At 52.4% G+C, this 27,097-nt stretch overlaps 23 protein-coding genes across 23 annotated transcripts; 17 read left to right on the top strand and 6 right to left on the bottom strand.

The window, feature by feature from the left end:
• Window positions 1-3: 3 nt before the first annotated feature.
• On the bottom strand, window positions 4-504 carry B9G98_04081 (Nuclear movement protein nudC; the record flags this gene model as incomplete). Its single annotated transcript, XM_024810638.1, has 1 exon — window positions 4-504. The coding sequence occupies one exon, from the start codon at window positions 502-504 to the stop codon at window positions 4-6; it is 501 nt and encodes a 166-aa protein (XP_024666406.1).
• Window positions 505-838: 334 nt separating this feature from the next.
• On the top strand, window positions 839-3,199 carry B9G98_04080 (Dual specificity protein kinase YAK1; the record flags this gene model as incomplete). Its single annotated transcript, XM_024810637.1, has 1 exon — window positions 839-3,199. One exon carries the CDS (start codon window positions 839-841, stop codon window positions 3,197-3,199), a length of 2,361 nt encoding a protein of 786 aa, XP_024666405.1.
• Window positions 3,200-3,286: 87 nt separating this feature from the next.
• B9G98_04079 (hypothetical protein) lies at window positions 3,287-3,877 on the top strand (the record flags this gene model as incomplete). Its single annotated transcript, XM_024810636.1, has 1 exon — window positions 3,287-3,877. One exon carries the CDS (start codon window positions 3,287-3,289, stop codon window positions 3,875-3,877), a length of 591 nt encoding a protein of 196 aa, XP_024666404.1.
• Window positions 3,878-4,004: 127 nt separating this feature from the next.
• On the top strand, window positions 4,005-4,928 carry B9G98_04078 (Epoxide hydrolase 4; the record flags this gene model as incomplete). Its single annotated transcript, XM_024810635.1, has 1 exon — window positions 4,005-4,928. One exon carries the CDS (start codon window positions 4,005-4,007, stop codon window positions 4,926-4,928), a length of 924 nt encoding a protein of 307 aa, XP_024666403.1.
• Window positions 4,929-5,039: 111 nt separating this feature from the next.
• On the top strand, window positions 5,040-6,137 carry B9G98_04077 (hypothetical protein; the record flags this gene model as incomplete). The annotated part of the gene is made up of 1 exon (XM_024810634.1): window positions 5,040-6,137. One exon carries the CDS (start codon window positions 5,040-5,042, stop codon window positions 6,135-6,137), a length of 1,098 nt encoding a protein of 365 aa, XP_024666402.1.
• Window positions 6,138-6,278: 141 nt separating this feature from the next.
• B9G98_04076 (hypothetical protein) lies at window positions 6,279-7,439 on the top strand (the record flags this gene model as incomplete). Its single annotated transcript, XM_024810633.1, has 1 exon — window positions 6,279-7,439. One exon carries the CDS (start codon window positions 6,279-6,281, stop codon window positions 7,437-7,439), a length of 1,161 nt encoding a protein of 386 aa, XP_024666401.1.
• Window positions 7,440-7,550: 111 nt separating this feature from the next.
• Window positions 7,551-8,258, top strand: B9G98_04075 (37S ribosomal protein S17, mitochondrial; the record flags this gene model as incomplete). The annotated part of the gene is made up of 1 exon (XM_024810632.1): window positions 7,551-8,258. One exon carries the CDS (start codon window positions 7,551-7,553, stop codon window positions 8,256-8,258), a length of 708 nt encoding a protein of 235 aa, XP_024666400.1.
• Window positions 8,259-8,308: 50 nt separating this feature from the next.
• Window positions 8,309-10,417, top strand: B9G98_04074 (Dilute domain-containing protein C25B8.08; the record flags this gene model as incomplete). The annotated part of the gene is made up of 1 exon (XM_024810631.1): window positions 8,309-10,417. The coding sequence occupies one exon, from the start codon at window positions 8,309-8,311 to the stop codon at window positions 10,415-10,417; it is 2,109 nt and encodes a 702-aa protein (XP_024666399.1).
• A 105-nt stretch (window positions 10,418-10,522) lies between these two features.
• Window positions 10,523-11,005, top strand: B9G98_04073 (V-type proton ATPase proteolipid subunit 2; the record flags this gene model as incomplete). The annotated part of the gene is made up of 1 exon (XM_024810630.1): window positions 10,523-11,005. The coding sequence occupies one exon, from the start codon at window positions 10,523-10,525 to the stop codon at window positions 11,003-11,005; it is 483 nt and encodes a 160-aa protein (XP_024666398.1).
• A 36-nt stretch (window positions 11,006-11,041) lies between these two features.
• B9G98_04072 (RuvB-like helicase 2) lies at window positions 11,042-12,394 on the bottom strand (the record flags this gene model as incomplete). The annotated part of the gene is made up of 1 exon (XM_024810629.1): window positions 11,042-12,394. One exon carries the CDS (start codon window positions 12,392-12,394, stop codon window positions 11,042-11,044), a length of 1,353 nt encoding a protein of 450 aa, XP_024666397.1.
• Window positions 12,395-12,464: 70 nt separating this feature from the next.
• Window positions 12,465-13,493, top strand: B9G98_04071 (Serine/threonine-protein kinase ENV7; the record flags this gene model as incomplete). The annotated part of the gene is made up of 1 exon (XM_024810628.1): window positions 12,465-13,493. The coding sequence occupies one exon, from the start codon at window positions 12,465-12,467 to the stop codon at window positions 13,491-13,493; it is 1,029 nt and encodes a 342-aa protein (XP_024666396.1).
• Window positions 13,494-13,582: 89 nt separating this feature from the next.
• B9G98_04070 (hypothetical protein) lies at window positions 13,583-14,143 on the top strand (the record flags this gene model as incomplete). The annotated part of the gene is made up of 1 exon (XM_024810627.1): window positions 13,583-14,143. One exon carries the CDS (start codon window positions 13,583-13,585, stop codon window positions 14,141-14,143), a length of 561 nt encoding a protein of 186 aa, XP_024666395.1.
• Window positions 14,144-14,220: 77 nt separating this feature from the next.
• Window positions 14,221-15,645, top strand: B9G98_04069 (Factor arrest protein 8; the record flags this gene model as incomplete). Its single annotated transcript, XM_024810626.1, has 1 exon — window positions 14,221-15,645. One exon carries the CDS (start codon window positions 14,221-14,223, stop codon window positions 15,643-15,645), a length of 1,425 nt encoding a protein of 474 aa, XP_024666394.1.
• Window positions 15,646-15,718: 73 nt separating this feature from the next.
• On the bottom strand, window positions 15,719-16,501 carry B9G98_04068 (Eukaryotic translation initiation factor 2 subunit beta; the record flags this gene model as incomplete). Its single annotated transcript, XM_024810625.1, has 1 exon — window positions 15,719-16,501. The coding sequence occupies one exon, from the start codon at window positions 16,499-16,501 to the stop codon at window positions 15,719-15,721; it is 783 nt and encodes a 260-aa protein (XP_024666393.1).
• A 240-nt stretch (window positions 16,502-16,741) lies between these two features.
• Window positions 16,742-17,680, top strand: B9G98_04067 (hypothetical protein; the record flags this gene model as incomplete). The annotated part of the gene is made up of 1 exon (XM_024810624.1): window positions 16,742-17,680. The coding sequence occupies one exon, from the start codon at window positions 16,742-16,744 to the stop codon at window positions 17,678-17,680; it is 939 nt and encodes a 312-aa protein (XP_024666392.1).
• Window positions 17,681-17,770: 90 nt separating this feature from the next.
• On the bottom strand, window positions 17,771-18,640 carry B9G98_04066 (hypothetical protein; the record flags this gene model as incomplete). The annotated part of the gene is made up of 1 exon (XM_024810623.1): window positions 17,771-18,640. One exon carries the CDS (start codon window positions 18,638-18,640, stop codon window positions 17,771-17,773), a length of 870 nt encoding a protein of 289 aa, XP_024666391.1.
• Window positions 18,641-19,053: 413 nt separating this feature from the next.
• On the top strand, window positions 19,054-19,648 carry B9G98_04065 (hypothetical protein; the record flags this gene model as incomplete). Its single annotated transcript, XM_024810622.1, has 2 exons — window positions 19,054-19,105; window positions 19,404-19,648. 2 exons carry the CDS (start codon window positions 19,054-19,056, stop codon window positions 19,646-19,648), a joined length of 297 nt encoding a protein of 98 aa, XP_024666390.1.
• Window positions 19,649-19,895: 247 nt separating this feature from the next.
• B9G98_04064 (ADP-ribosylation factor-like protein 3) lies at window positions 19,896-20,507 on the top strand (the record flags this gene model as incomplete). The annotated part of the gene is made up of 1 exon (XM_024810621.1): window positions 19,896-20,507. The coding sequence occupies one exon, from the start codon at window positions 19,896-19,898 to the stop codon at window positions 20,505-20,507; it is 612 nt and encodes a 203-aa protein (XP_024666389.1).
• Window positions 20,508-20,869: 362 nt separating this feature from the next.
• Window positions 20,870-22,534, top strand: B9G98_04063 (Repressible alkaline phosphatase; the record flags this gene model as incomplete). The annotated part of the gene is made up of 1 exon (XM_024810620.1): window positions 20,870-22,534. One exon carries the CDS (start codon window positions 20,870-20,872, stop codon window positions 22,532-22,534), a length of 1,665 nt encoding a protein of 554 aa, XP_024666388.1.
• Window positions 22,535-22,704: 170 nt separating this feature from the next.
• On the bottom strand, window positions 22,705-23,046 carry B9G98_04062 (hypothetical protein; the record flags this gene model as incomplete). The annotated part of the gene is made up of 1 exon (XM_024810619.1): window positions 22,705-23,046. One exon carries the CDS (start codon window positions 23,044-23,046, stop codon window positions 22,705-22,707), a length of 342 nt encoding a protein of 113 aa, XP_024666387.1.
• Window positions 23,047-23,331: 285 nt separating this feature from the next.
• Window positions 23,332-24,708, bottom strand: B9G98_04061 (hypothetical protein; the record flags this gene model as incomplete). The annotated part of the gene is made up of 1 exon (XM_024810618.1): window positions 23,332-24,708. The coding sequence occupies one exon, from the start codon at window positions 24,706-24,708 to the stop codon at window positions 23,332-23,334; it is 1,377 nt and encodes a 458-aa protein (XP_024666386.1).
• Window positions 24,709-25,067: 359 nt separating this feature from the next.
• B9G98_04060 (hypothetical protein) lies at window positions 25,068-25,484 on the top strand (the record flags this gene model as incomplete). Its single annotated transcript, XM_024810617.1, has 1 exon — window positions 25,068-25,484. One exon carries the CDS (start codon window positions 25,068-25,070, stop codon window positions 25,482-25,484), a length of 417 nt encoding a protein of 138 aa, XP_024666385.1.
• A 42-nt stretch (window positions 25,485-25,526) lies between these two features.
• Window positions 25,527-27,070, top strand: B9G98_04059 (hypothetical protein; the record flags this gene model as incomplete). The annotated part of the gene is made up of 2 exons (XM_024810616.1): window positions 25,527-26,020; window positions 26,101-27,070. The coding sequence occupies 2 exons, from the start codon at window positions 25,527-25,529 to the stop codon at window positions 27,068-27,070; spliced, it is 1,464 nt and encodes a 487-aa protein (XP_024666384.1).
• Between the last annotated feature and the right edge of the window lie 27 nt (window positions 27,071-27,097).

The raw sequence follows: 27,097 nt of genomic DNA, 5'->3' as shown, positions 1-27,097 counted from the left end.
AAATTAACCAAAGTGGATGTTTTCTTTCTTGAGGGTCGAGAAATCGAGCTCCGGATGCATCTTCTTGAACTTGTCTAGTTGATTGAGCTTTTGCATCTCGTCCGAGGTTGGCAGGCCCCGCATTTGCTGTTGCTGGTCGTACATCATCTTCTCGACGTTGGCCCGGGTCTCCTGATCCAGATCACTGAGCCGCGAGTTTTCAGGCTGGATCTTTTTAATATCAATCTCCGGATCGCCAACCAGCACATGCGGCCACCACTCGGCCTTGGTTTTTTCCAGGGTGATCACCAACTCCTTTTGATCGACAACCGACCAGCTGCTTTCGTCAACAGCGATCGGTGCGTACAGCTTGCCGTCGGCGAGCACGCCGTTGGGGGTGCGGACTGCGAGCGTGTCTCTCTCAATTGAGATGTCCAGCGTTTTGGCTCGCGTGCCCTCCTCTAACGGAGCGTACACCGTGACGTCTTGTAGCGTTTGTTTGAATGTGTATTTCGGCTGCGACATCGAAATGTGATGTAATACGGATGATGCGGCTCAGATTCAAAAATAACCTGGTAGATAATTTGCACAAATAGTGCCGTGTACGGGGCAGGATTCGAGCTCAATTGACTCCTTTTCCGTTTCCTGCACAATCACCGGCGGCAGCCCTGTTTCCGCCCCAGTCTCCTCCCCCATCTGCCGTTGGGGGCTAAGACCCGCCGCAGCCCCTTGAAGTTACTAAGGTTGGCATCAGAAACCCAGGCAGCCAACATCGCATTAGCTGCGTCTTTAGACTTTGTTAGACCGTTTCCGCTGCACCTAGCCCGCCCGATCGGTTCAGAAGCAGTTGCGGCAACAAATGAACTACAGTAGTTCGAATATCCTGCCGCCTCAGCCTGGTGTTGGCGAGTCTCCAGCTGGCGACTTTCCGCCGACCGCCCCGTATGACGCCCAGGGCCCAGCAACCAGTGGGCTCTACCGCCCCAGCACAAACGCCTACCAGGTGGGCTCAACATATTATAACGTTACCCCCAGTGCTCAAGAGCAGGGCACGCCGCATAGATATTCCATGCCCATGTCGAGTTCGGGTGCGACCACGCCGGTCCGCAGCCAGGTGCGTTCGTGGTACGGTGGCTACAACGGTGCCGAGTTGTCGACGACAAATCCTGCGTATCCGTCGAGTCCACAGACGCCTTCCAGGCGCCCCAAAGCACGGCATGAATACTGGACGTCGCCCAGCCGCGAGCCTTCGCGTCAAATCGGACAATCCCAGTACATGTTTCCGCCCGGAAGCATTCCCCCACTGAACTCATCACGCAATTTGCAGCCGCCACTTGCTCACAGCTCCACGTCTCCTCTAGATCAAGCAAATTATGGGTCGCTGGCAGCCCGTATTCCTATGCATCAACAACTGCCGCCCCAACAGCAGCAGCAGAACATCAAGGTAGACTCTCAAGGAAGGTCTCTCTCTCAATCGAGTCTGTACGAGGCGCAGGTGTACCCTCCGGAATATGGCCAGATGTATCCGCAGCAAGCGTTTCAGCCACCACTTCCCCCGCAAGCTGTACGGCCAGTAATGAACCCCATTACGGACAAAAACCAGCTTATGCCGGTTCCAATGCCGGTACCAAAATATAGAAGAGCTTTGCCGGAAGGCGGCTTTGTGAGTCCGCTAATGGCCGTGACGACCTACCTCACGTCCACTTATCACATTTGCGACCCCAACTTCAATTACAGTCTGTCTCGCAATCCACGACGTATTCTCACAGAGCCACGTGAGGGCAAGCTGAACAATGGCTTTGACAACGAGGAAAGTGACTATATTTTGTGGGTCAACGATATCCTGGGCACCGATGACAACCGGCGGTATCTTGTGTTGAATGTGCTTGGAAAAGGCACGTTTGGCCAAGTCGTTAAATGTCAGAACATGCTCACAAAAGAGGTTGTGGCCGTCAAGGTGATCAAGAACAAACCCGCGTACCTGAACCAGAGCATGATGGAAGTATCCATTCTCGAACACATTCAAACGCATGTCGACAAGGACGATCGACACAATCTTCTTAGACTGAAGGACAAATTTGTCCACAAAGAGCATCTGTGTCTGGTTTTCGAGCTCCTGAGCTCCAATTTGTACGAGGTCATTCGCAAAAACCAGTTCCACGGTCTTAGCATTTCGCTGGTCAGGACGTTTGCCACCCAGCTATTAGACTCTCTGAGCGTTCTCAAAAATGCTCGTCTTATTCACTGTGACTTGAAACCAGAAAACATTCTGCTCAAGCGCAGCGATTCCACGACTATCAAAATCATCGACTTTGGCTCGGCGTGCCACGAGCGCCAGACCGTTTATACTTATATCCAATCGCGGTTCTACAGATCCCCCGAAGTGATTCTGGGGCTTCCTTATACATCCTCGATTGACATGTGGTCTTTAGGATGCATCATTGCCGAACTCTTTCTGGGACTGCCCATTTTCCCGGGCACGTCCGAATATAACCAGTGGAGTCGTATTGTAGACAGCCTAGGGCTCCCGCCCAACTGGATGATAGAAATGGGAAAGAACAGTGACAACTTTGTCAAAAAATACATTGATGAACACGGTCAAAAACGATTCCGTCTCCGAACCCGCAAAGAACAAACCCAGGAGTTTGGCGGAGAAGAGAAACCCAGCAAACAGTATTTCAGCTCAACCGACATTCGACAAACCATCATGACCTACCCGCTTCCGTCGAACGATATGAGCAAAGAGGATATCGCGGCCGAGATGGAACAGCGAGAGGCGCTGGCTGATTTCATCAAGGGTCTGCTCAACTTCAACCCATTCGAGCGATGGACTCCACAACAAGCTATTCGCCATCCATTTATTACCGGCTGTCATTTCACGCAGCCTTACATTCCAGGTCCTCCTCGTAGTGAGGAAAAGCAGCTTCAGGGGTTCCCCGAATACGACTCTGTTCCTGCAGCCGTTCCGCCCCAGCAGCCCACCATGGCGGACCCCTACTCACTTTCACAAAAGCAGCAGCGGATTCCACCGTTGCAGACGCAGCAATACCAAAGGAAGCCGGCGCGGGCTCGAGCCGCGACGATTGGCCAGCCTGATCCGGTTCCCGGACCCATACAGCGTGCAGCAGCCATGGTGAACCCAGCCAATGCAATCCACGCACAAGCCAGCCCGGCATACGTGCCGCCACCAGAGATATATAAAAACCAGCCCTTTTCATAGGTGTCTTTTTTTATTCTATTAACATTTACCTGCATTTCTATATAAAGCTGCCAAGCCGGTTTTCTTTTCTCCGGATTACTCAACTTCATGGGCCCTTTGATCTACTCTGCCGTGTTTGATGGCAGCAAAGTACTGGCCGAATACGAGGCCCAGACCGGTCCCGGGCGGAAACTTGGGATTGCAATAGCGTCCAAAGCCTCTCCAGGGACGCAGATGAGCTACACTGCCGGATCTCTGTCGGGGCACTACCTGGCCCGTAGCGACAATGCAGTGTTTGTTGCTGTATGTGACCAGACAGTACCTCGGCGGGTTCCGTTCGCGTTGCTGCAAAAGCTGGACAGCGCCATTCCGAATCTTGCTGATGCCAACATCTTCAAGTTCTTGCAAGAGACCTGCGAGGGCCTGGATGGGTCCGATGGACTGCAATTGGCGAGACAGGAAATCGACCAGGTGCGGAACGTGGTTGTCGAAAACATTGACCATCTCATGGAGCGCGGAGAGCGGTTGTCGCTGCTAGTTGACCGTACAAACGATATGAACTCTAACGCTGAGCTGTTTAGACGGCGAACCCACGCGGTCAGCCGCAAGTTCTGGTGGCAAAACGCGAGGATGGCCACGATTGCCCTCGCCACGATCGGCGGTGTTCTATTTTTCCTGTACGAACTATTCCGCGTGTAGCACACTATTTATTAGATGCATGTGACGATGCATGATGTCGCGGGGTACGGGTTTCTTCTCCACCTGCCCCGGAGTATAAAATTCCCGGATTGCCCAAACTATCACCAGTCCTTGGAAAATCGCGGGTATGAAAGAAACAATCGCTTTGAAATCCGGCAGCTTGACTTTTACGGCGCTTTCGAACCGTCCCCAGAACGAAGCCGGCGTGAAGAAATTCAGCCATCTCTTGCTGCTCCTACATGGCTTCCCGGACACCAACGCTACCTGGACCGAGTCCTGGGAAGGGTGGAACGCAGCATTTCCCCAGGCACTGATTGTTGCGCCGGTGATGCCGGGGTATGAGCGGAGCACTTGCTCCAAAATGGATTCTGACTTTTCGCAAACAAAAATTGCTGGTCACGTTAGCCAATTCATCAACCAGCTTAGCAAAGGCGCAGATGTGTACCTCATTGGACACGACTGGGGTGCGATTGCGGCCTTCAAGACGGCGCAATTGTATCCGGACCTCGTAACCAAGGTCGTGGCGCTGGCCATTCCCTACCTTGCCAACATCCCGCTGTGGAAACTTGCAGTCAAGTTCCCGGAACAAGCCTACATGTCGAGCTACATGCTCACCATGCAAGTGCCTCGCCTTTATCGCCCAAAGTTCGAACAGAAGAACGACAAGGGCCAGTCCCAGTACCTGCGACTTTTGTGGGAGTTCTGGTCGCCCAATTGGCAGTTCTCGGACGACCAGATCCAGCATGTCTCAGACACCCTTAGCCAGCCCGACGTCCTCGACTCCACGACCGCTTACTACCGCCAAATGTTCCGCGATGTACTCAGGCACCCCCTCAGCTACAAGTGGACGGTTGACCAGGACAAGACCCCCATGCTACTCATTGGTGGTTCAACAGACGGCTGCATGACCGTCAATCTGTTTGAGGAACAGGCGAGCTTGCTGGGCAAAGATCGCGTCGTTATCATCAATGGTGCCGGTCACTTTATGCAGCGTGAGAACCCCGACGAGGTCGTCAAGAACGCCGTTGCTTTCCTCAATGCAACCCCGTAATCACCTCAATCTCCTAGTTAAATATTGCTTTCTTTGTAGCTTTTGTGTCTAAAGTGATTTTCCCATCTTACGTCACCGCCGCCATTTGCCCTCTCCTTCCATAGCGTCACCATGATTGAGGGCTTCAAACTACAAGCATGTCTTGTGGGCATTATTGCCCTCGTGCTACTTGCTATTGCTTCTATTATTGTGAAGGCACACAGCATAGTCCGGTTTGGTTCTGGGCTCGGCTCCACCGAGGTGCTGCGGAGGATGTGGTCCAAGTCCGATCTGGTGCTGTTCCAGCCGGTGCGACACATCGAGCTTCTCACGCTGCTCGCCTCTCTGGGGCTATTTTTTGCCCTCCGCGAGTTTATTGTCGCCGTGTTGCAGCTTGCGGGCCTTTTGCATCACCGCTACAGCCCTGCTCAGGATATTATTTTCGCGCTATGCGCGATCGTGGCCTCTCCATTCGGCCTAACTGTGTATAGCTTTGGGGGCGGGCGGAAACTCACCGTGGCCACTGTGTCTATGACCTTTTTATTTGTCGGCGCCGGGGCAGCCAGGTTTGTAGACGCTCTTCTTGTCGAGGAACACATCAACGCTTTCCGCGTGTTGGTCTTCTGCGTGCTCTGTCCTGGAGGCGTCATTGCGGCCTGTTTACGCGTTAAATCGCAGCTCAACACCCGGGAAAATGCCGTGGCGATGGTGCAAACATCGTCGCCCAGACCCACTATGATTTACCTTTGGAGCGTGACGGTTTTGACTGCATGCCGGCTTGCTCACTCGGGAACCTTGTTTTTTGCCGGTGGTCCTGGAGATCACAAGGGCCTGGACCTGCACTATTTGTCCCGCGTAGCCGCCCAGCTCTCGGATATTCTCTTACTCATGGCCAGTGCTCTCGTAGCAATTGCAGTGGCCAACAACCGCATCATGAACGGGAACTATTCTTGGCAATGGCCCAGCTTCCTCGTTCCTGCCCTGTGTGTCCTGCCCAGCGAGGCTGTCATTACGCTAATTATTTTCAATCGGCACAACGACTACTTTACCATTTGGCATCTCGTACGAAACACCATCAAAGTCGGTGCTACAGGATTCGTGGGTTCTGTCGCCTATTTGGGGGTTGTAGCAAAATACGCCAAAGCCGCTTTGGATCCGGGTGCCGACGGCCAAAGCGAGCTTCTTGAAATTGACGATGATGAAGACTCGGCATCCGAGTTCGAAGTCTAACTATTTATCTACGCATTCTATCACCTATCTATGACTTTCTATACCAAAAGACATTGATCAAGCTTTAATCAAAAAAAAAAAAAAAAAGAACTACAGGCATCTTATTGGCAGCGTCTGCCCGACGAAACTTAGTAACCAGCAATGCTCGCGCCACGTCAAGATAGCGTTGATATGGTGGAACCGTCCATGCTGGTATTGGTTCTCTCGCTTCTAATTGAGCTGGGTATGATTGGAAGTCTACTATTTACTCTCTATTACACCGTGCATTACCGCTCCGGCCTACAGGAGCCCGACAAAGTCCATCGCATTTGGAGTCGCATCAGCGAGATTCGCCTCCAGCCTATCCCGAAGCCGCTGCTGTTTTCGTCAATTATCTCATATGGATCCAATTCCGTGTTTACAATTGTGCTTGCATTTCTTCCTGTTCTTCTCAATTTTCACTTTGCCAGCCACGGCATGATCTCCGTGCTGTTCTTGCTCATCATTACCGTTGGGTCTTGTGCACTGGCAATTGTTACCTATCTGGTGGGTGGCGGCAGCAATTGGAAGACAGCTGTCTGGGGGTCTTCCGGACTGCATCTGGCAATGTACTTTTACTACATTTTCTTTGCCGACGCGGTCAGCCAGGTGCTTGAGGAGAGCCATCGCAAGAACATTCCCATGACGAAGAACGCTGCCATCGTCACGCTATATGTTGTGATTCCGATCTGTACGGTAGCGATGCAATTTCTCTTAAGCTGCTGGGTGGCCTACTTGAATATGCCCTCCACTGCCCGCAAGATCTACAACAACACTGTTGTTCCTAATTGGGTCAAACTTGACAGATCAATCATGATCGCAACTGTGCCACTGTTTGTTGTTCATCTCGCGGGCCTGTTGATCCAGTCGTTCGTTGGTTACGGCTTTTACCTGTCCCGCGTGGTCTACTATTTGGCCACGCTCATGATGCTTGCCGTCTCGGGCCTGGTGTCTATCATTTCGGTCAACAGGGCACTACTTGCAAATGAGTTCGAGTGGCAGTGGCGGGCGTTTTTGACCCCGGCTATCCCCCTTGGCTGCATGGACGTCGTCCTGGCCCTGATCTTGACGATTCTCGGTAAGAACGAGAGCTTTTTCCTGTCGCTTCTGCAGTGTATTCGCCTCTTCTTTGGCTACGGAACATGCGGCGCTTTGGCTGCCTATGTTTATTTGCTCGTGGCCGAGAAGTACGCCCAGACGTACGTTGACGAAGACGTTGCTGCTCAGACCGACTTGCTCGGCGAGTTTGCCGATGATGATGATAACGAAGAGCTCGAAGTTTGATTTATACTAAAATAAAGAGGTTAAAAACCAAAAGTGGTGTAAATGTACTGCCCCGATTTAATAGAAATAAAATCCTGCTGAAAGATTTGTCATTTAACTCTGCCAAAAAAAATGGTCAAACCGTCGCTCACTGGAGTGGTTATTTCGCAAGGAAAAATGGCCAAGACGGTCAAGGTTCGCATTCAAAAGCTGCGTTGGAACAGTGTGGTTTCCAAGTACGTGGTGGATCACAAAAACATGCTGGTGCACGACGAGCTAGACAAGTGTCGCGAGGGTGACGTCGTTAGAGTGCAGTATGTGCGCCCGCTCTCCGCACGCAAGTCCTGGGCAGTTGCTGAAATCATGAAGCTGAAGGGTACCTCTTGGCAAAAGTACCAGGAGGTCATCCCTGAGCAAGTTCGCGAGGACGAGCTGCAAAAGCTCAAGCAGTTCCGGGACGCCAGGCTGCAGAGAGAGAAGCTCGACGGCCAGGATCCCGTTGTTGCTGAGCTCCGGCTGCTGGAGCAGTCGCTTAACGGTGCCGAGTCTGGCCTGAGCGCAGAAAAGGTCCAGGAGCTCAAGGCAAAGTACAATCTGGAAGCATGGCCGCCCGCCCACGAGGTCGTCCGCCTCGACCTGGCCGAGCTTGAAGAACAAACTGAGACCCTGCACAGTGAGATCCAAGGAACTCAAAAGTACACTGACGAAGCCCGCAGGCTGCTGGCAGAGTCGCCGGCCGAGGCAGACGAGATCATCAAGTCTCTCGGCAAGGACCCTTCGGTGCTCAAAGCCGGCATCAAGCGTAATATCATCGCAAAGCATTTGCGTAAATCAGCGTAATTTGTATATATGTATAGTCAAAACCATGTTTGAGTCTACCATCTGTCAGCATGTCGGCTTGGGCTAGAGAAGAAACGACGTTGGATGTTGACGCGATAATCGATGATGAGACGATGTCTGAGGAGCAGAGAGAAGAGAAATTGGAGCACTTGCTCATAGAGTTTTCGCAGAATGGACAGTCAGAGAAAGTACACGAACTTCTGGGTAACGACAGAGCAAGGCAGATGCTGGATATTGAGGCTAAAGATACTGCTGGCAGTACCGCGCTTATTTACGCAAGTTGCTACGGAAATGAGAGTGTTGTCACTGAGCTTTTACGCTACGGCGCCAATCCTGATTCGCAGGATCGAAACGAATGGACCTCCCTCATGTGGGCCGTTAACAACCACCATCTGAGCATTGTCCAGCATTTGCTGGAAAATGGCGCGGATGTTAATATAAAAACGTCCACCGGTCGTAGTGCTGTGGACATCTGCTCGCCGGGGGATTTGATCCACTCTTATCTGCTCTCCAATGGCCATATCACAGAGGCGGAGCCAGACGATTTCTACAAACAAGCAGAAAATCCTGCCGAATATGAGGAGGAATTCGAGCGCAAAGTCGAAGAGTCTACTTTGGCCCTAGGGCTAAATGTGGCAAATCTGTCTCTTGACAAAAACGACGCTCCGTTCGGTGGCCATTCATGGGCCCCCGAGATCGAAGTGGACTTTGACTGGGACCATTATTTACCGGAGCAGTCCTTTGTCGTCGATGCTGAGCATATTTCAAAATTCCTGGACCTAGTTATCACTCGCGTCCACCCGACCTTGCAAAAGAAGCAGGCGCCAGTTTCTGCAAACGCCCTGTTTTTGGCTATACGCTTTTATGTCTACAACGGTCCTTCTGATGCATTGACGAGTTTGCTGTATCCTATTTCGCGCCGTATTATGACGGTTGTAGAGCAAAATGCTACCGACTTGACGTATTTATGCTACTGGCTAGCGAATACATCCATTCTGGCTTATTACATGCAAAGAGACAGCAAGGTCAATGAGGAAACGGCCGGAGATTTCCAAATAACACTGAAAGAAGTTGAGCGCACACTCTTGCACAAAGTAGCACTGTGTGTTGAAGAGCTGTTGGCTGCTCAGCTGCCCCCCTGTTTATTAGACTACGCCAACATCCCTGGAATCAACGAGGTCCAATTCCGGAACGATTGGAAGATTTTCCATCGCAAAAATAAACCAAGTGTGGACGCCGAAACTGAAGCTGAGCGTGGTATGTTGCCGCCCTCAATGGAAGCACGCATGCGACCCGCCCCTACAAGAGTGACCTCAATCTTATCTTCGCTTTTGTTGATTCTTGACGTCTACAACGTGCACCCAGTAATTACCCAGCAAGTGTTTTCTCAGGTCCTGTACTGGATGGGTGCGGAGCTGTTGAACTCCGTTCTGGGCGACAAAAAGTACCTTTCTCGAACAAGAGCCATGCAAATCCGCCTGAATGTGTCTAATATTGAGGATTGGTGCCGATCAAATAATCGAAGACCCGATGATGCCGACGAGTTCTCGAAAGCAGTCAAGTACAAGTCTATGACCGACCTGTGCCGCGACCATCTGGGGCCCCTCACAGATATTCTGCAGTGGCTGCAAACATTTAGCGGCTTTGGTTCTGACTTTACGACCGTCGTTGCAACCATGCAAGAACTGACCCATGTGAACCCCAAGCAGCTCCTTTACGCGGCCAAGAAGTATCGGGTAGAGGTCAACGAGCCCCAGCTGTCCAAAGACTACAAGCACTATCTTGCTGATCTGGCAAACCATTACGAAACCCAGCAGCAATCAGAGCAGATTGATCTGCTGGGCAAAGATGAGGAGAATTTCATTTTGAAGACTACGAAAGCGACCAAAGCTCGGGACGTGCTTCTCGACGTGAACCACTGGTTCGCCCTATTCCCTCCCAACATGAAGGAAATGATCTCGTTTTGGGGCGGCGGCCTCGGTGGCGTCGACACCAGCAGCCCGCATTACCTGGTGCCTACCGTTCCCGTCGAGATTGCGGACTCTCTGGACGCTGGTCAACAAAACAAAGAAATCTATGATACCTTAAAACAGCCTGCTGCAACTCGCCACCGCCAATGGAATGAAGACGAGGAGTGGGAAGAGCAGACTTGGAGTTAGCCCCCTTATATGTATATGTGTGTATATAACCGCGTGTATACGTGTATGGTGCTATGTGTACTTATGATCATGGCATAAAGCCCGCGGAGGGTCGCTTAGCAAATCATGTCTGAAGTTGACTACGCTCCGGCCTTTGCGCCATTCTTTGGATTTGCCGGGTGTGCGGCTGCGCTCACGCTGAGCTGCGCCGGTGCGGGCATTGGCACGGCAAAGAGCGGTATTGGAATCGCAGGTATCGGCACGTTCAAGCCCGAGCTTATCATGAAATCACTTATCCCAGTCATTATGTCGGGTATTCTGGCCGTTTACGGATTGGTCGTCGCCGTTCTGATTGCCGGTGGCCTGAACCCCAGCAAGCCATATACTCTTTTCAATGGATTCATGCATTTGGCCTGTGGCCTGTGCGTGGGCTTTGCGTCGCTGGCGGCTGGCTACTGCATTGGCATTGTGGGTGATGAAGGCGTCCGCAAGCTAATGCTCGAAGCCCGGCTGTTTGTTGGCGTGGTCCTGATTCTGATTTTCGCAGAAGTCCTGGGTCTCTACGGCATGATTATCTCGCTTATTCTCAACACACGGGGTAGTGGCTGATTTATATATTTTTTGTCTGTTTCGTATAAAATCTGTTTAATTGAGTTCCATCGCACCCTCTTTGGGCTCCGACAAGAACTCAACACTGCGTTTTGAGTCCAAAAACAGGGAGTAGGAGCGCTTGACGTCGCCGACCTCCACGATCGTCGACTTGCGTTTGGCGGCAATCAGGTTCGCGGTTGCAATCAGGTTCGCGGCGTATCTCAGGCTCGATTCCTGGCCGATTTTAGTCAAGATGGCCAGCGCATCGGCGTGCAAATCAACCTCCTCTTCCTGAGCTCGAATAGTAAGAATCTCACGGATCTCGTCGGCGTTGTACGGATGAGTGGACACGATAATGATCCGATCCAGCAGATCAACAGGCAGCCCGTGAGCACTCTTATCGGAAGTGCCACGAGTAGTTGTCAAGCCGCGGTTGGTGGCCATAATCACAATGGGAGCCAATTCGTCTTCCAGGGCACGGTTAATGAAAGAGAATGCCTCAATATCAAGCATATGGACTTCATCAATGAACAACACACCAGGCACAATTTCAGCCTTACCTTCCTCGCGCCATTCGGCCACTTTGGCGTTGATTTGCTCGCGAACTTCGGCCCGGATTTCCCCAACGTCGCCGCTGAAAAGAGCCAAGAAACCTTGGGTACGTGAGTTGATCACGTCAATATCGTGGAGTGAGACCGTGTGGATAACCTCCTTGCGGCGCTGCAGCTCACCCTCGGGGCACTGGACAAACTTGGTGTCTGCGCCCATAGCATCATAATCTCTGGACCGGCTGTACGAGCGACCCAGCTTAGTTACACGGCCAGTGGCCTTGTCAATAGAAATAGCATCACCGGCAATGACCTTCTCTTTAGCAAGACCCTCAATCATCTTGGTACCCAGTTCGTAGACGGTTTCCATGTCGGTTGTTTTAATGGTAAGCTTTCCCTGTTTATGGCCACCAGTAACCGAGCGGTCGATTTGGATCTCCACGACCTCACCCTCGATAATTTCGGTCTCTTCTTTAATACGCACACCGATTGATTTGCGGAAGGCCTGCGTAAGGGCTTCAGTCTTGGAAATGTCCAGCGAGTAAATTTCCGACCCCGAGATCGTGGTGAACGGCACGTCAGATCCAAGAGATTGGGAGATTCCCATAGCAATAGCGGTCTTACCGGTAGATGGAGGACCGGCAACCAGAACAGCCCGTCCAGCAATCTTGCCTTGTCTGACCATCCGCAGGATCACTCCAGCCGCCTTACGGGCCTTCAACTGGCCAACCATTCCCTGCGAAACAGGCTTGGGCTCAAGTCCATCGGCATCTAGACCAAGTCCAGTGATGTGGGAGTGCGCAGCAATCAAGTTTAAGCCTCGCACCTCTTTTTCTTGCGGGATCGTCGTGAGAGACATTTTTCGAACGAGAAGAAAGGTTGCTGACTTAGCGACAAAGAAATACAAAGTGACTTTCTACAGCATCGAAATGAACGATTTCTGGGCAGCCGTACAGGCGTGTTTCTCGTGTTTTCAGGCACCATCGCTTGTTCTCAATGGCAGGCGGTTAAGTGTGACGAAACTATTGGGCGAGGGTGGCTTTGCCTACGTATACTTGGTTGAGGATCAACGCAGTCACGAGGTCTATGCGCTGAAGAAAATCAGATGCCCCTTTGGTGCTGAATCGGTGGCTACGGTGATGCGAGAGGTGAATGCATGCAAGAGGTTCAGAAACACCCTTCTGGTAATCTCGTCGGTGGACTCGATGGTGAAGCAGGACGAAGACGGCACGAAAACCGTTTATTTACTGCTGCCGTACTACGGAAAGGGGTCTCTACAGGATCTAATTAATGACAATGCCATCAACAATCAATCGTTTTCCGAACCTGAAGTTCTCAAATATGCTTTGGGCACGGCCGAAGCTATCCGGGCCATGCACCATCATCACGCGAGCGGATCGGGTGGACATGACGATGGAGAAGCCGAGGAGGACAGACTACTTGACAACCAGGATGATTCTGGCCGCTCATCTGTTCCCCTTGGTGAGGTAGTGCCTTATGCACACCGGGATGTGAAGCCTGCGAACGTGATGATTGACGACCACCAGCGACTGGTGCTGATGGATCTGGGCTCGGTCTCCAAAGCCCGAGTGCATGTTGAGAATCGTCAGCAAGCCTTGGAGATTCAGGACGAAGCCGCCGAGCTTTGCACTTTACCATACCGTGCCCCGGAGCTGTTGAATGTGAGACCAGGCACAACCATTGACGAGCGAGTCGACGTGTGGAGCTTGGGGTGCACAATTTATGCTCTAATGTACAGTATTTCCCCCTTTGAGCGAGCGGAGCGAGACACTGGTGCCAGCCTTAACTTGGCCATCTCAAACCGGAAGCTGGACTTTCCACCCACGCCGAACTATAGTCAAGATCTCAAAGATCTTGTCGCTAATTGCCTAACCATGGACTGTGCTGACCGGCCTACCATTGACCAAGTTATTTCTCAAATTCAACAATTGCTTTGAAAATCACCCACCAGCTTTCCCCCTGTTCTCTCCGCGCCCTCCGCCCTGCCCCCTTTTTAGTCAGAAATTTGAATTTCTGTTAACCTATTATGACGGACGCGCCGGTTTCTACTCAAAAGGAGTTCACCGGCCAGCAGGGCTGGAACGACTGTATGCCAGATGCTATGATGCAGGGCTCCAAACCGCGAGCGGGCCCGCGAAAGGTACGGCGTGCCGATGACGGTGGGTTGTACTCGGGCCAGCCGCCTGTGGCAACCACAGCTTCGCCAAACTCGAGCCAAACTACTCTACCACCAACTGGACCTCCCAAAAAGCCGTCAACAACCCCGCCAATGGGGTCGGTGGCCCCCGCAAAGCCCATGACCCCGCCAACTGCCATCGAGGTAGCGGACAGCCTCGACGGCGTGGTGGTTCTGCAGCAGGTCATCGGGTTGTTGGAATCGTCCAAGCTGTCAGTGAAAGAAGTGGGTCAGTACAGAACCAAATTTGAAAAAGTTATACCTGATCTGGCCCCGGTACATCTCAAGGCCATTGTGGACGCCTTAGCCCAGCCTGCAGACGCCCGCGATATTCTCATGAAACACAGCATGGTCAATATCGGAACATCTTCTTGGTGCACCCCTTTGCGTCGCATTCTAGAATCTCAGTGATACATTTTTTGTAGCATATTTATTTCAACAGCTTTAGTCACTAAGTTGGGCATTTTTCCACATCATCACAAACAAGGATGAATGAACCGGAGTATACGCTACCGGGCGTGATGAGGTTTCTGCAGACCGAATGGCAGCGGAACGAACGCGACAGGATTCAATGGGACATCGAGCGGGCCGAGATGAAGAGCCGCATCGCGAAATTGGAGGGGGAAAAGCAGGAGCTGTTGGCTCGATCTGACGGCTACGAAAAGGCGTCTGCGAAAACCAAAAAGCAGCTGTCCAGCGGACTGCCTGTGGAATTGCCGTCTAATCTGGAAAGCGAGGCGTTTGAGAAGCTTGTGGACGGTAAACAGCAGTTGTCAAAGTGTGTGGGTGAAATCCGCTATTTATTAGAACAAAGTGGTTTATCTCTGGAAGATACACCATCTTTTAGGGACGAGATTGAGTTTCAAACGGCACGGCGTCAAAAATTTGGCGCAAAGTCCTATTTGCACAGCACGTTGGCCAACTACGCGACGGCTTTTCCTGCTTTGGTGTTTTTGAGTGAAATGGTGCTGGTGCTGGGCACGGTCGACGGTCAATTGTTGGTTGTCGACCTTGAGTCGCCTGCAAACTCGCCGCCGACTTACTCTTACAGGGTCTTTGAGGGCTCTGTCACGACGATGCGTTGTGATGTGGAGGATCGAGTTTTGTATGCTTGCGACGACAAGGGTACCTTGGCTATTTTCAAGTACGAGCCCGAATACAAAACCCTGTGTTTAATGAACAGCTTGGAAGCTCATTCGGCAAGCATCGTGTCTGTCACTCTGTCAACAACCCACAGCTTGTTTGTCACTGCATCGCTTGATGGAACATGTAGCGTGTGGAAGCTATCAAAACTAGGTGAAAATGAGGCCAGTGTTTCCAACTGCCGCACCGCATCAATGCGATTCTATCCCGAAAGCTTAGCTATCAACCCTACTGCGGTGTGGTTCAGCGACGACGCGTTTACAGCTGCGTTGCCCACTAACCAAATTATCATCGGGTACAGCGACTCCAGTATTGTTGTTGCCGACGCAGTTTCCGGCCAGATGGTCAAACGCATGTACTCTCCGCCTTCGTCAATCCTACTTGAGCGGGCCGCGCCAAGCATCACGGCGATCGTCAGTTACGGTGTGCCCAACGGCGACAAGCTCCTCCTCACAGCACATGCGACTGGAATGTTGAGAATATGGAACGTTCGCATGGGCACGATGGTTGAGGAGGTTGAGGCGGCCCACCGCAAGCCCATCACGTCGGTATCACTCTCGCCTCGTAAAGATGCGCTGGTGGTTACAAGCGAAGACGGCCACGTCTCCTTGTGGACTTTGCAGCTGGGAGGTGTCACCTGGAAAGGGCAGCTACTAAGTCACGACTCGCTAGAAGCCGGCGGTGCATTGTCGAGCGGATGGTTTGGCGATATGCTGGCGATCGGCGGGTCGGACGAGATCGCTCGAGTGTACAATATGGCGGCATTTTAGTTTAAAAGCTATAGTGGAATTTTTAAATTTTAATTTCGTTGCATTAATAAAACGACAGCGATCAACACTGCCCTTACTTGCGCATACGCGAACGACGAGTGACAACTTGGTAACCAGCCTTGATGCCCTGGACGGAGCGACGAGATCCACAAGAGTTGCAGTCCAAAAAGTAGAGGCGGTTCTCTTTGTTGAGAGTGGTGTTGACGGACTTGCAGGTCTTGCAGGCAACGTACTCAAGCATGTATCGTCTGAGCACACCCTCGATCTGCTTCTGCTGGAAACGGCCCTTGATAACCAGACGGCCGGTACCGTCGACGGAACCTGAGGTACCCAGCTCGGTGAAAAGGTAGTGGATAACGTGCTCGGTGGGACGGTGCATTTTATCAGCAATGAGCTTGATGTTGGCAAACAGAGTCTTTTTGTTACCGTCACGCAAGACCTCGGGGGGCGGAATCTTGTACTTGATGCCAGTACGGTCGCCGGCCATCTCTGGGTTCTGCTCGCGAAGGATATCGAAGAATCGGGACAGCAACTGAGTGTAGCCCAGCTGGTTCTCTGCCTCTGCTTCCTCCGAAGCCGCCTCTTCCTCAATACCAGCGTTCTGCAACGCAATATCAAACTCGTCCGCGGTAGCTACGGGCTTGGACTTCTTCTTTTTCTTCTTGAACTCAAAATCTCCACCCTCCGCAGGCTCGCCCTCCGCGGGCGGGCTGGCCTTCTTGCTGCTCTTCTTCTTCAGGCCAAACTCAGATACCATCGAGGTCACCTCCTCGACGCCGTCTTCGGGATAGACCTTCTTGCTCTTCTTCTTCTTGCCGCTGGTGTCAAATAATGGCTTTGCCTCAACGTCCGACATTTTCAATGGAAAAAAAAATGACTCAGCGTGATCTAATAAAGGCGACCATCAGAAAGAGTTAAGGAGACCATCCGGGAGAAGCGTCCAGTGTTTAAAACCGGCTAATTAAACTGTATACGCTGCCCATGGGTGTCTTGCGGCATTAAATTTTTTTTGCTAAACTTTCCTTCTCTGACTCTTTTCGCTACCCCGCATCCTATTTTGGTTTTTTGGGCTGCTGACACTTAGCCAACCGACACCATGAGCCAGGTTCAAATACCCGATTATGGCGCGAGTCCGTTTCGCGACTGGCTGCGAACGCCGGTTGTGTCGTCGTTTATTGCCGGCGGCTGTGCAGGAGCCGTGTCGCGGACCGTTGTGTCGCCGTTTGAGCGGATGAAGATCATTTTCCAGGTGCAGAATGCAAACGCCAAATCCTACGACGGCATGTGGGCGACTTTGATGAAAATGTGGCGAGAGGAAGGATGGCGTGGGTTCATGAGAGGCAACGGGATCAACTGCGTGCGTATTGTCCCCTATTCTGCCGTGCAGTTCTGCACTTACACGCTGCTCAAGCAGGGGATCTCCCAGGACGCCCGCGAGCTCACGGCCAGCGAGCGCTTGCTGGCTGGTGCACTCGCCGGCATTGCCTCCGTGTGTGCTACGTACCCGATGGACATTGTGCGCACGCGACTAAGCATCCAAACTGCGTCTATTGGGTCGCTACAGAAAGAAAACCTCGCCAAGCCCCCCGGCATGTGGGCGACCATGGCCCAGATGTACAAAACAGAAGGTGGCATGGTCGCTCTTTGGCGGGGTCTGATTCCAACAACCCTGGGAGTGGCTCCGTACGTGGGAATTAACTTTGCATGCTACGAGTATCTTCGAGACCGGCTCGCAGTCGATAACAGTAAACTCTCGTCGTACTCGACGCTGACTGCCGGAGCAGTTTCCGGTGCAATTGCCCAAACGTTTACCTATCCTTTTGATGTGCTCCGTCGTCGTTTCCAGGTCGAAAGCATGAACCACGGCAGACTCGGCTACCAGTACAACTCGACGTGGGGGGCTCTGAAAACTATTGTCGCCAACGAAGGGTTTGTGGGGCTGTATCGTGGCTTGGGGCCCAACCTGCTCAAAGTGGTCCCGGCAATGGCGTCCTCGTTCTGGACTTTCGAGTCCGTCAGGCGGCTGCTGGCATAGCCGGCTCGCTTGTAATTATAGGCTTTTGCACATGTGTTTAACGATAATAATATAGAGATGGTCATTATAAGTGGTGATGAAGTGTCGTTTTCAAAAGACTTGAGTGCTCAAACTGCTGGTTTCGAAGTCCCAGCGGTGCTCGAGGGATGCCTCGGTGAAACACGGGTTGGCGTACACCAGGGTCTCTAGAGGAGCTGCCTGCGCGGGTCTATTGCGGCGTTTCAACGTCCAGCTGGCAAGCTTCTCCAGAAGCATCCACTCAGACTTTTTGCCGCTAAACTCTGGGAAGATACGGGAAAGCATGCTGTCCTGCCACTCGTCGCCGCCGGCCCGGCTAAGATTTGCCTGGCGGGAATGGGCAGGAAACTCTTCTGGACGTTTGTCTCTTGCGTCACTTGCATCAACAAAACTGTGGCCAAATATTACGTCTAGTACCTCGTCGTCCATGTGGATGAAGCTGTGCAAGTTCTCCATGACTTTGTGTCCAATCTGACTCCAAATGCTGTCAGGTGGTGGATGGTCCACGCTCTCCCCTTCATCAGGGCTGTGCGACGGGAAGAACTTGCGCTCTAGTCTCTGGAGCTCGCTGAAAACCAGCTGGCTCTGATCAAGCCGCCACATGTTGACTCGTTCCATCAGGTCGCGGCGAGCATGCTGGTCGAAGGAACCCGCACCGTTGTGTGCCGGCAGCTCCAGGGACTGCGTCGGGGTGTCTTCAATGTCAAGGTCAGACAGGTCGCCCTGGATCATGTGGAGATCACTTGGCGGGCTCAGCTCGCTGTAGTCGGAGCTCGGGACCATCTGCGGGCTAAACAGGACCCATTCTTGGTTGTCAATCTCGCGGGCACTCAGAATATCGGTGCTGAGAACAGAAGTCAACGACGGTGAGAACGTGGAAAGCGGGCGCTGCGCGTGGTGCGAATTGTGGTTGCGATTTGTGGGCTGGTAGAAGTACGACATGACGCTCAGGTGGCAAGATTGCTTTGGGGGCAGTCCTGGAATTCTATAGCCACCAACTACTGTATGAAATGTCTGTTTTCCTGGTGTACGTGACGAATCTGCCGTGCACACAGTTCCCGGTCTAAGAGGCGTTGGTTGGGTACGTTGGGAGGTTTTCCTCCACGGCATTTAACCTCGCACATGCTCTGCCCTATGCATCGCCATGCAAGAGATCATGGTAAATAGTGCTGTATGAGTTACTTGTAAGAGAGTTAGTTATCTAAAGCGAGACCCGCGGGGCATGTGCTGGTGGACGTGTTATTTGCCGAGCCAAATGGTGTTGTTTGCTGCCTAAAGTTGGGCCCGTCGTGCTTATCATGATAAGACACGGTGGAGCCAACCTTCGCTTGTGCAGATGCCACTACAAACGGCCAATGGCGAGCGCGACTGGAGCCGCAGCTGCTTGTCCAGATACTGTTCAGTTGAGTAAATATAATTGATTGGCCAAAATCACGCATACAGCCGGGGTCGCTCGGCCCGTCTGGTAACGTGCGATTACCACATGTGGTCTTTTTGGGTGTGGACGGCAAAAAACCTCAATTGTGTCGCTAACGCCCCAATTGCGCCGCTACAGTGACCCGCGTTCCATGGCAGGCCTAGATGAGGCCTTTTTAGGCCACATCGCCGTCCATTTCCCGCCGGCTATTTTCCTTACTTAATATCACCTGAGAGAGCTGGTTTAGTTACCCGGCAATCCTGGGGATTCTATTGGCTACTAAGTCAGCAACCCCGAGTCACCTTACACAAACCAGAAAAATGCGTGCCTCTATGCTTTTGCGCTCTGCCGCCAAACCCCACACAAATAGCAAGTTCCCCTACGAGGTCTGGCCCCTGTTTGTCGCCATGGGCTTTGTCTGCTGCTTTGCCGGCTACCGTGCCGTCAAGAACCTGGGTGGCCCCGAAGTTCGCAAGACCCGCTCTGGTGAGACTATCTCGCGTGGTCCTAAGATTGAGGGTGAGCACCACTAAGTGTTGAAAGAATGTCCGTAGCGAATCGTTTATTTCAAAGCAACGTCTGTTGTTTATTCATTCCTGATCTGCCCAGAGTAGTGTCTGATCGCATAGCCACTGCTTTTGGGAGTTCCAGGCGTTAATTTTAAATAGCGACCAGGCCGGGGTTTCCCCCACCACCGTGCACCTCTGGGCTCCCTAATTGCTGCTCGCATCATAGTAACCTACCTACCCACCTGAAACCAGATCAACTCCCATTGATGACATGTACCACCTTGTCAAAAGCGTGTATGCGAATCTCACCAAGCAGGAGGAGTACTCGGTGCTCATTATGGGCCTAGATAACGCAGGCAAGACCACTCTGCTTGAGCAGCTCAAGTTCAGATACAAGGTTGGCGGCGAGCAGGCGACCGTCGATTTGTCGGGGGCTCGTCTGGTGCCGACGGTTGGCCAGAACGTTGCAAGAATCCAGGTCAACAAAGTCAATTTGAAGATCTGGGACGTGGGTGGACAAGAGAGCCTGCGCAACATGTGGGAGAGCTACTATGAAGATGCCCACGTCGTGGTGTTCGTGGTCGACTCGACGGACAGAGCGAGAATAGAAGAATGCAGAGATACTTTAGATAAAGTCGTGAGCTCCGACGTATTGGAGGGGACGCCGGTGTTGATGCTGGCCAATAAACAGGACAGAGACGACTGCCTGGAGGTCGAGGACATCAAGGAGATCTTCAACAAAATTGCCGAGAAAATGAGCGCCCGCGACAGCAGGGTTCTGCCCGTCTGTGCCCTCGATGGCACGGGCGTGGTCGAGGCCGCCGAATGGATTATCAGCCGCCTGCTCCGCAACAAAAATTACCGCCCCCCTAACCTTGTCTGACGGCTAGAAAAGAACGTTTGCCCAACCTTGATCCAAGCGCATGACCACTGGTGCCAACCCAAAAATAAGGCCACTCCCGTCGGATTTCGGAGGCTGTGCTCTGCAGAAAGGTAAAAAAAATAACTATTTAACTCATTCTTGCAAAAGACCCCACTGTTATTATCTCTGCCCCACAACTCAACCGCCTTAAACAGTCACCCTGCGCTCATTACTATACACACGGATCTTCATGGGTTAGGGATATGTAAGGCGACCCCCGACTGCTTACACGTGCGCCAGGCATTTAAGCTGAGTTAATCCTTGGCTACGCCCAAAAAGCATTTCCAGAGCTCGCCTCCCTGAACCAACGGTTTAGAGTGCACATGAGCAAACACCACGTAGGGCCCAGTCAGCGGCCATCTTGGCTACCGAGCATACTTTTTGTGTGGGCATGTGTGGCCTCTGGGTTTTCGTTCTACCTGCTGTACCTCAAGCCGATGGCGCCTCCATCACAAGATGCGCGACTGCCGACCGTTATAGAAGAGCCCAGCGGCGCAGAGGCCGCAACCACGCGCAAACGAAACCTCATTTTCATGGTCTCCGACGGAATGGGACCTGCCTCGCTGTCCATGGCGCGAAACTTCCAAGATTACGTTGAGGAGTCAGACATTGGCACGACTCTATTTTTGGACGACCACTTTTTGGGGAATTCCCGGACCAAGTCGGACTCATCACTCATCACAGACTCTGCTGCAGGCGCCACGGCGTTTTCCTGTGGCCTGAAAACCTACAATGGCGCCATTGGTGTCGACCCAGACTCCAAGCCATGCGGCACGGTTATCGAAGCTGCCAAGGAAGCCGGCTACTTGACGGGCATGGTCGTGACCACTTTTATTACCGACGCTACCCCTGCGTCGTTCTCGACTCACGCCTATGACCGTAGCGAGCAGCAGACAATCGCTGCCCAATTAGTCGGCAGAGACCACTTGCTTGGCCGGAATGTCGACCTGCTGATTGGCGGTGGCCGGTGCGAGTTCTTGCCGCGTTCAATGGGCGGGTGTCGTGAAGATTCGCGTGATCTTTTGAAAGAGGCGACCGAGGACGGCTGGTCGTTGGCTACTAACCGCAAGGAGTTCGACTATCTCCAGGGCGGGCGAAACGTCAGCCTGCCCCTCATGGCTCTGGTTTCCAATGGCCAGATTCCATTCGACATTGACCGTGACGACGAGCAGTACCCGTCGTTGGTTGAGACGACAAAGACTGCCATCCGCGCTCTTTCCGATGCTACAAAGGACTCGGACAAGGGCTTTGTCCTGATGATTGAGGGCTCTCGCATCGACCATGCCGGACACTTGAACGACCCCGGTGCTCAGGTGTACGAGGTTCTGGCTTATGATGCTGCATACAAAGCCGCCGTTGAGTTTGCGTCGTCGGCAGACGTTGAAACCGTTGTCATTTCTACATCAGACCACGAGACCGGCGGGCTTACGGTGGGCCGCCAAGTGACCGAGGAGTATCCCGAGTATGTTTGGTATCCTGAGGTGCTTGCCAGCGTCGAACGCTCCACTGAACACTTGGCTCGTCGCTTGCGCAACTACCAACCCAAGTCGTCTGAAAAGCGCCGTCATGAGATGGTCAAGTACATCAAGCACGAGATTCTCGGGCCCAAGGGCCTCAATCTGTCGGAGATTCACCGTGATGATATTCGCAGAGTCATTCACAACCGCAAGAATGCGCAAGACGTGCTGTCCGAAATTCTCTCTGTGCGGGCCCAGATCGGCTGGTCGACGCACGGCCATACGGCAGTGGATGTCAACGTATACGGCTACGCCAAAGACGTGTCGCGGCTGGATGTCCTACGCGGAGGCAACGAGAACATTGAGTTTGCCACCTTTGTTTCCGAGTACCTTGATTTGGATCTGGGCGTAATCACCGACAAACTGCACTCTAAACTCTCCAACCAGACCGGAGCAGACAGTTTCAACGAACCCCAGGAACCTGGCCACCTCGATGCATACCATACTGGCGTGTCAGGCTTCCCTGTTTAGTTATGTTTATGGTATTTAATGAGTGTTTATATCCGAAGCCCACTGGGTCAAGAACACATCTATGTGAAATATTACTGATGTTTTTTTTTCTGTTTTGTTTTTGGTTTGGTGCAGTTGGTGTTTTTAGGCGGTGGCTCGTAGCTACCCAGACGTGAAGTATCATTAAAGTTTTAAAAGAGGCCTTTACCGTGCTGTTCGATGCGTGTGGAGATAGCAGAGTGCTGTTCCATGGCTTCAATGAGGTCGCGGACGACCATGCTAAGCTCACCAGGATCCAGTCCGGATGTGAGGAAGTACTGTGAATATGGGTTCTTGGCCGGCCGTTGGTTGGGAATGTTTGCAACGATGTCGTCCACGATGGTCTCGATGTTGCGCAGGCTCCAGTCGTGCGCGGCATTCACAATCTTCTTATTGGGTGGGGTCATTCGCAGCAGGTCCGAGTATAGCGCAGCTATTTTACAGCGCTGGTTTATTTGTTCAATCTGTAGCTCTTGCAACGTCGGCTCGTGCATTTTCGTGGGTAGACGAAGCGCCCTGACTAAAGTGGTAGATTTAGTTCCTCTTGGCGGGCGGGCGGAGCGGTTTAGGGTCAGAGTTGACGATACCTGGTGGTTATTTGGCCGTGTGGTGGAGGCTGAGCGGAGGAGTGTAGATTGTGCAAATGTGTCGCAAGTGATTGCTACTTTTGCCAGTGAATTGCCGACGCGTTCCCCGCTGAGGTGTCATGCATGATATTTGAGGGGTTTTCGACTGTCGTTAGAGGCCTCCTCAGAGCTGAAGAGGCATATGTGGGCTATTTAGGCTTGCTTTTTTTTACGAGAGAGCGCTTTACCGAGTCGTCTCATCGATGACTTCCTGCCTGACTCTTTGGACGCAGTTGATTGAGGGGTTTTGCTTCCGTCAGAGTCCTTGGAGATCTGGGATGTGGGTGTAGCGATTCGTTCCAGTGGAGAGTGAGCCTTAGAGGCCGATTGAGCCGCTGACTTGGCCGCCGATGCTGCCGCCGACGTGGCTGCTGATTTGGGCTCCGCTTTGACCGGTTTGGGCTCCAGCTTGCCCTCCAGTTTGGCCACCAGTTTAGGGGCCTCTTCCAATTTGGGTGCCAGTTTCAACGTCGAGTCCTCAGAAACATTCTCGGATGTACCCAATGCCTCCCTGGGAGCTTGCGACTGCTTCTGAGCCAGAGCCTCCGCGGTCTGCACCTCTGGGACAACTTCTAGAGGTTTGAGCTCTTCAATTGACTCAACCAGAGACTGCTTTTCAAATTTAATGATCGCTGCAGCGACATAATCGGCCGCCTCGCGACTTCTGTTGATACAAAAGGCATGTGGAATGGTCTGGTCAGGGACAATTTCAAAGTGCACATTGGGTTTGTCTCCATAGGCATCAAACAAGGCCTGGCGAGTCTTCGGGGCAACCCAGTGGTCGTCATGGGCAAAAAATCCCCAGATGGTGTATCTCGTCGAATCCCAGAACCCAGCAATATCGTGCGGCTCTGTATCTGAACCAATTGTGGTCATCTCCTCAGTGGCCAGCGACAGCGTCTGATAGACCATAGACGGACGCTGAGCGTACCGGAGAGATACCTGCCTGGCATAATCTGGATTCTTTGATTTGCGGAAAAGCCTGTTCATCAAGTACTGCCAGAACGAACCAGGCATAACATAGTAGAGCACCCGGAGCGCACCCGCCAAAAAGCCGGGACTTAAATACCGACCCAGCTTGGTGACCTTTAGCCCCCGCGGACTCTGAGCAATGTCTTTGACTGTAGGCGTCAGCAGACCGACAAACTCAATGTTCACGTTGGTGTGGTTTTTGAAATGAGTTACCACTCGCTGGGCTATCCAGGCCCCCACAGAGTGACCTAGAACTATGACCTTGCGCTGCTGCGTCACAAGTGCCTCCAGGAGCTCAATCTTGTGGCGAATTTGGTCGTCCAGATTGTACGACCGCAGCGTCAATTCGCCCGGTTTACTGTCCAAACTGTACCCTCTGTGCGAGGGGGCGACAATTTCATGGCCCGGCAACAAGCTGGCCAATTCGTTGACAAAGTCCAAGTAGTACTCACAAAGCCCAGGGTTTCCGGGGATCAAATAAATCAAAGGGTCGCTGGGCTTCTCGGACGCCACGTGCACCACCGTGGTTCCGTCGACTTTCGTGATTTGCGCTGCCATGCTCCCTGGTTGGAGAAAATTAAGATTATGTACTGTCCCCCCGCCTAGAGATTCTGGCACGTGAAAGAGAAGACCGAAGAGCCCTTGCCCGTACAGGAAGGCTTACCAAAACGGGTCAGATGTCAGGCAAACGGCGTTCACGTGACTGCCCATGGAAATTAGCTCGATTGGGTTCGCGTTTTGGCAATTAATAGCGGAAAAGTCTCAGTGATCTTGGCGGGAAAAGTGCCTAGCCAGTGGACAGGTGGCCCCTGCCCCTTGCGGCCTCTCGTGATCTATCCGCGGATGACTAGTCGGGGTTTCCTTTGTGATCTGGACTTGCCCGCGATCGATAGTGTGAAACTCGCTGACTCCAGAACATGACTTGTTCAACAAGCCCCTCGTCCTCCCCGACAAACACTAAATCGTCAAACACAAAAGTGACGACCAGAAACTCTAAAAGCACAGCCCATATATTCGGTGCCCAGGCCATCCAAGACACCCGCCGACGAGTAGCCGGCGACCTGAGACGTGAACGACTGAGTGAAGCGGCCTCAAATTTAAGAACCGGCGGTGAATCGGAAGCATTTCATCTGCATCGTCGCAAAATGGTAGAGAAAACCGAGGAGCAGCGGTTCCAGGACCTCCAGGACGAGCAAATAGCTCTGGCGGAAAAATACTACGACGAAGAAGACTATTTATGCAAACTGTATGAAGACTCCATGCAAATTGAAGACGTCGAAATGGAGTCCCAGCCAGTGAGCCCACGCACATCCCTCGACCCCCTGCAACTTTAACTGATATTTAATGACAGATATGATACCTAATTACTAACCGCTATGAGTTTTGACGAGCTCAAGACGCTGGCGGATAGAGCCAAGCAATTGAATCTTGTAGCGCTCGAAGAGAGCGAGAAGCGTCGCAGTTCGCAACTGATGGCCAAGCGCCGGCAGCAGTACGAGCGATCACTTCGTCGAGCGGCCTCAGACAGCGACGAGGACGATCTCGAGGACTACACGCTGGAGGAGACAGAGAGATGGGAGCAAACCAAGAAACAGAAACGACAAAACCAGCTAGACGCTCAAACTCTGGACTATGGAGAGCTGGCTGCGTCTCACTACAACAAACAAGTCGAGACCATCCAGCAGGTCCGCGAGGCAGAAGACCCGGTGCAAGCGCTAATTGACGACCTGAGTAGCACCGTTGAAGCCCGGCACCAAAGACGAGTCGTACAGTCTTCTGCGGGCTACATCAGTGATGCGAACCGTCAGTTCAATATCCGGCTGGATCGCTTAACTAAGCCCGCAACCCACACACCATGGAGCCCGCTCGAGTTTTAAGTCGACCGTGGCTGCGAACTCTGTGGCTTCGGCCGCATCAAATTTTGCGTGCCGCAAGCAATAGTAGAGACAGATCGAGACTGAATACATGGGAGCAGCGCGTTGGCCAGTTCGCCGACAAACTGACTCCAGAGCTAGACGAAAACCGGTCCAAAGAAGACCTGGCTAAAAAGCTCAGAGACCTACTGGATACCCAGATCGAGCGCCAATCCAGCAATCCTACCTTGCATACCCATTTCAATCAGCTGTTTGCTGGCTTGGATACACTCTCAGAGCCTCCTGCGCCACTCCATTTGAAAGAAGGACTGAGCCCGGACAGAACCGAGTCAGACATCTTGAAATGGTTTAGCAAGTTTTATTATCAGGGTAAAATCTCTCTCAAAGTTGCCCTGGCGGTCCTGAAAGACCCGCGAGTCAAGCACATTGACCAATTAGTTCACCAGATCAACAACGGCGGCATTCTTATTCGGTGGTCAAAGGCAGACAAACACTTTTTCCAATTGAATGTCGCCAACAAATACTGGAGACTTGGTCAACGCGATCTCGCCAGACAGTACGTGTATTCTGATTTCGATACTTACTGGATGCCGGAGCTGGAAAGCGATAGCTTATCGCCCTCGCGGCTGTCCATCCTATTAAGAGCAGTGGTGGCAACCCAGCCTTCGCTTGCTCTAGACGTGGCCCAAACACTCACAGAACACCAGTACATTTGTGCACTATATATTCTATGGGCCAACGCAGTAACCTTCAAACAGTGGCAGGTCGCGAATGCAGTGATCTACGGTGCGTCGTCAAACACCCTTTTCCAGGCGCTGGCGCTTGTGACCGACGAAGCACAGCTGCACGGCATCAAAGGCATGGAGCCCCTGCTCAAAATGGTCCCCCGCAGGAAAGATCTCCAGCACCATATCTCTGTTGCTTTGATGGAAGTCGCCAACACCCAGCCGGAGCTGGGAAAACCATTGGCTGAGAGACTTGCTGCACTAGAAGCCGACGAGGTCACAGAGGCTCGAATTGCTGCCTTTAGGCTCTCCCTCAACTAGATACTTTTTTTTTTATTCTCCCTACTT

Source organism: Wickerhamiella sorbophila (genome assembly GCF_002251995.1).
Source record: "Wickerhamiella sorbophila strain DS02 chromosome Unknown contig2, whole genome shotgun sequence".
In the NCBI taxonomy this organism is placed as follows: Eukaryota; Fungi; Ascomycota; class Dipodascomycetes; order Dipodascales; family Trichomonascaceae; genus Wickerhamiella; species Wickerhamiella sorbophila.
This window is presented reverse-complemented; position numbering and strand designations above follow the sequence as displayed.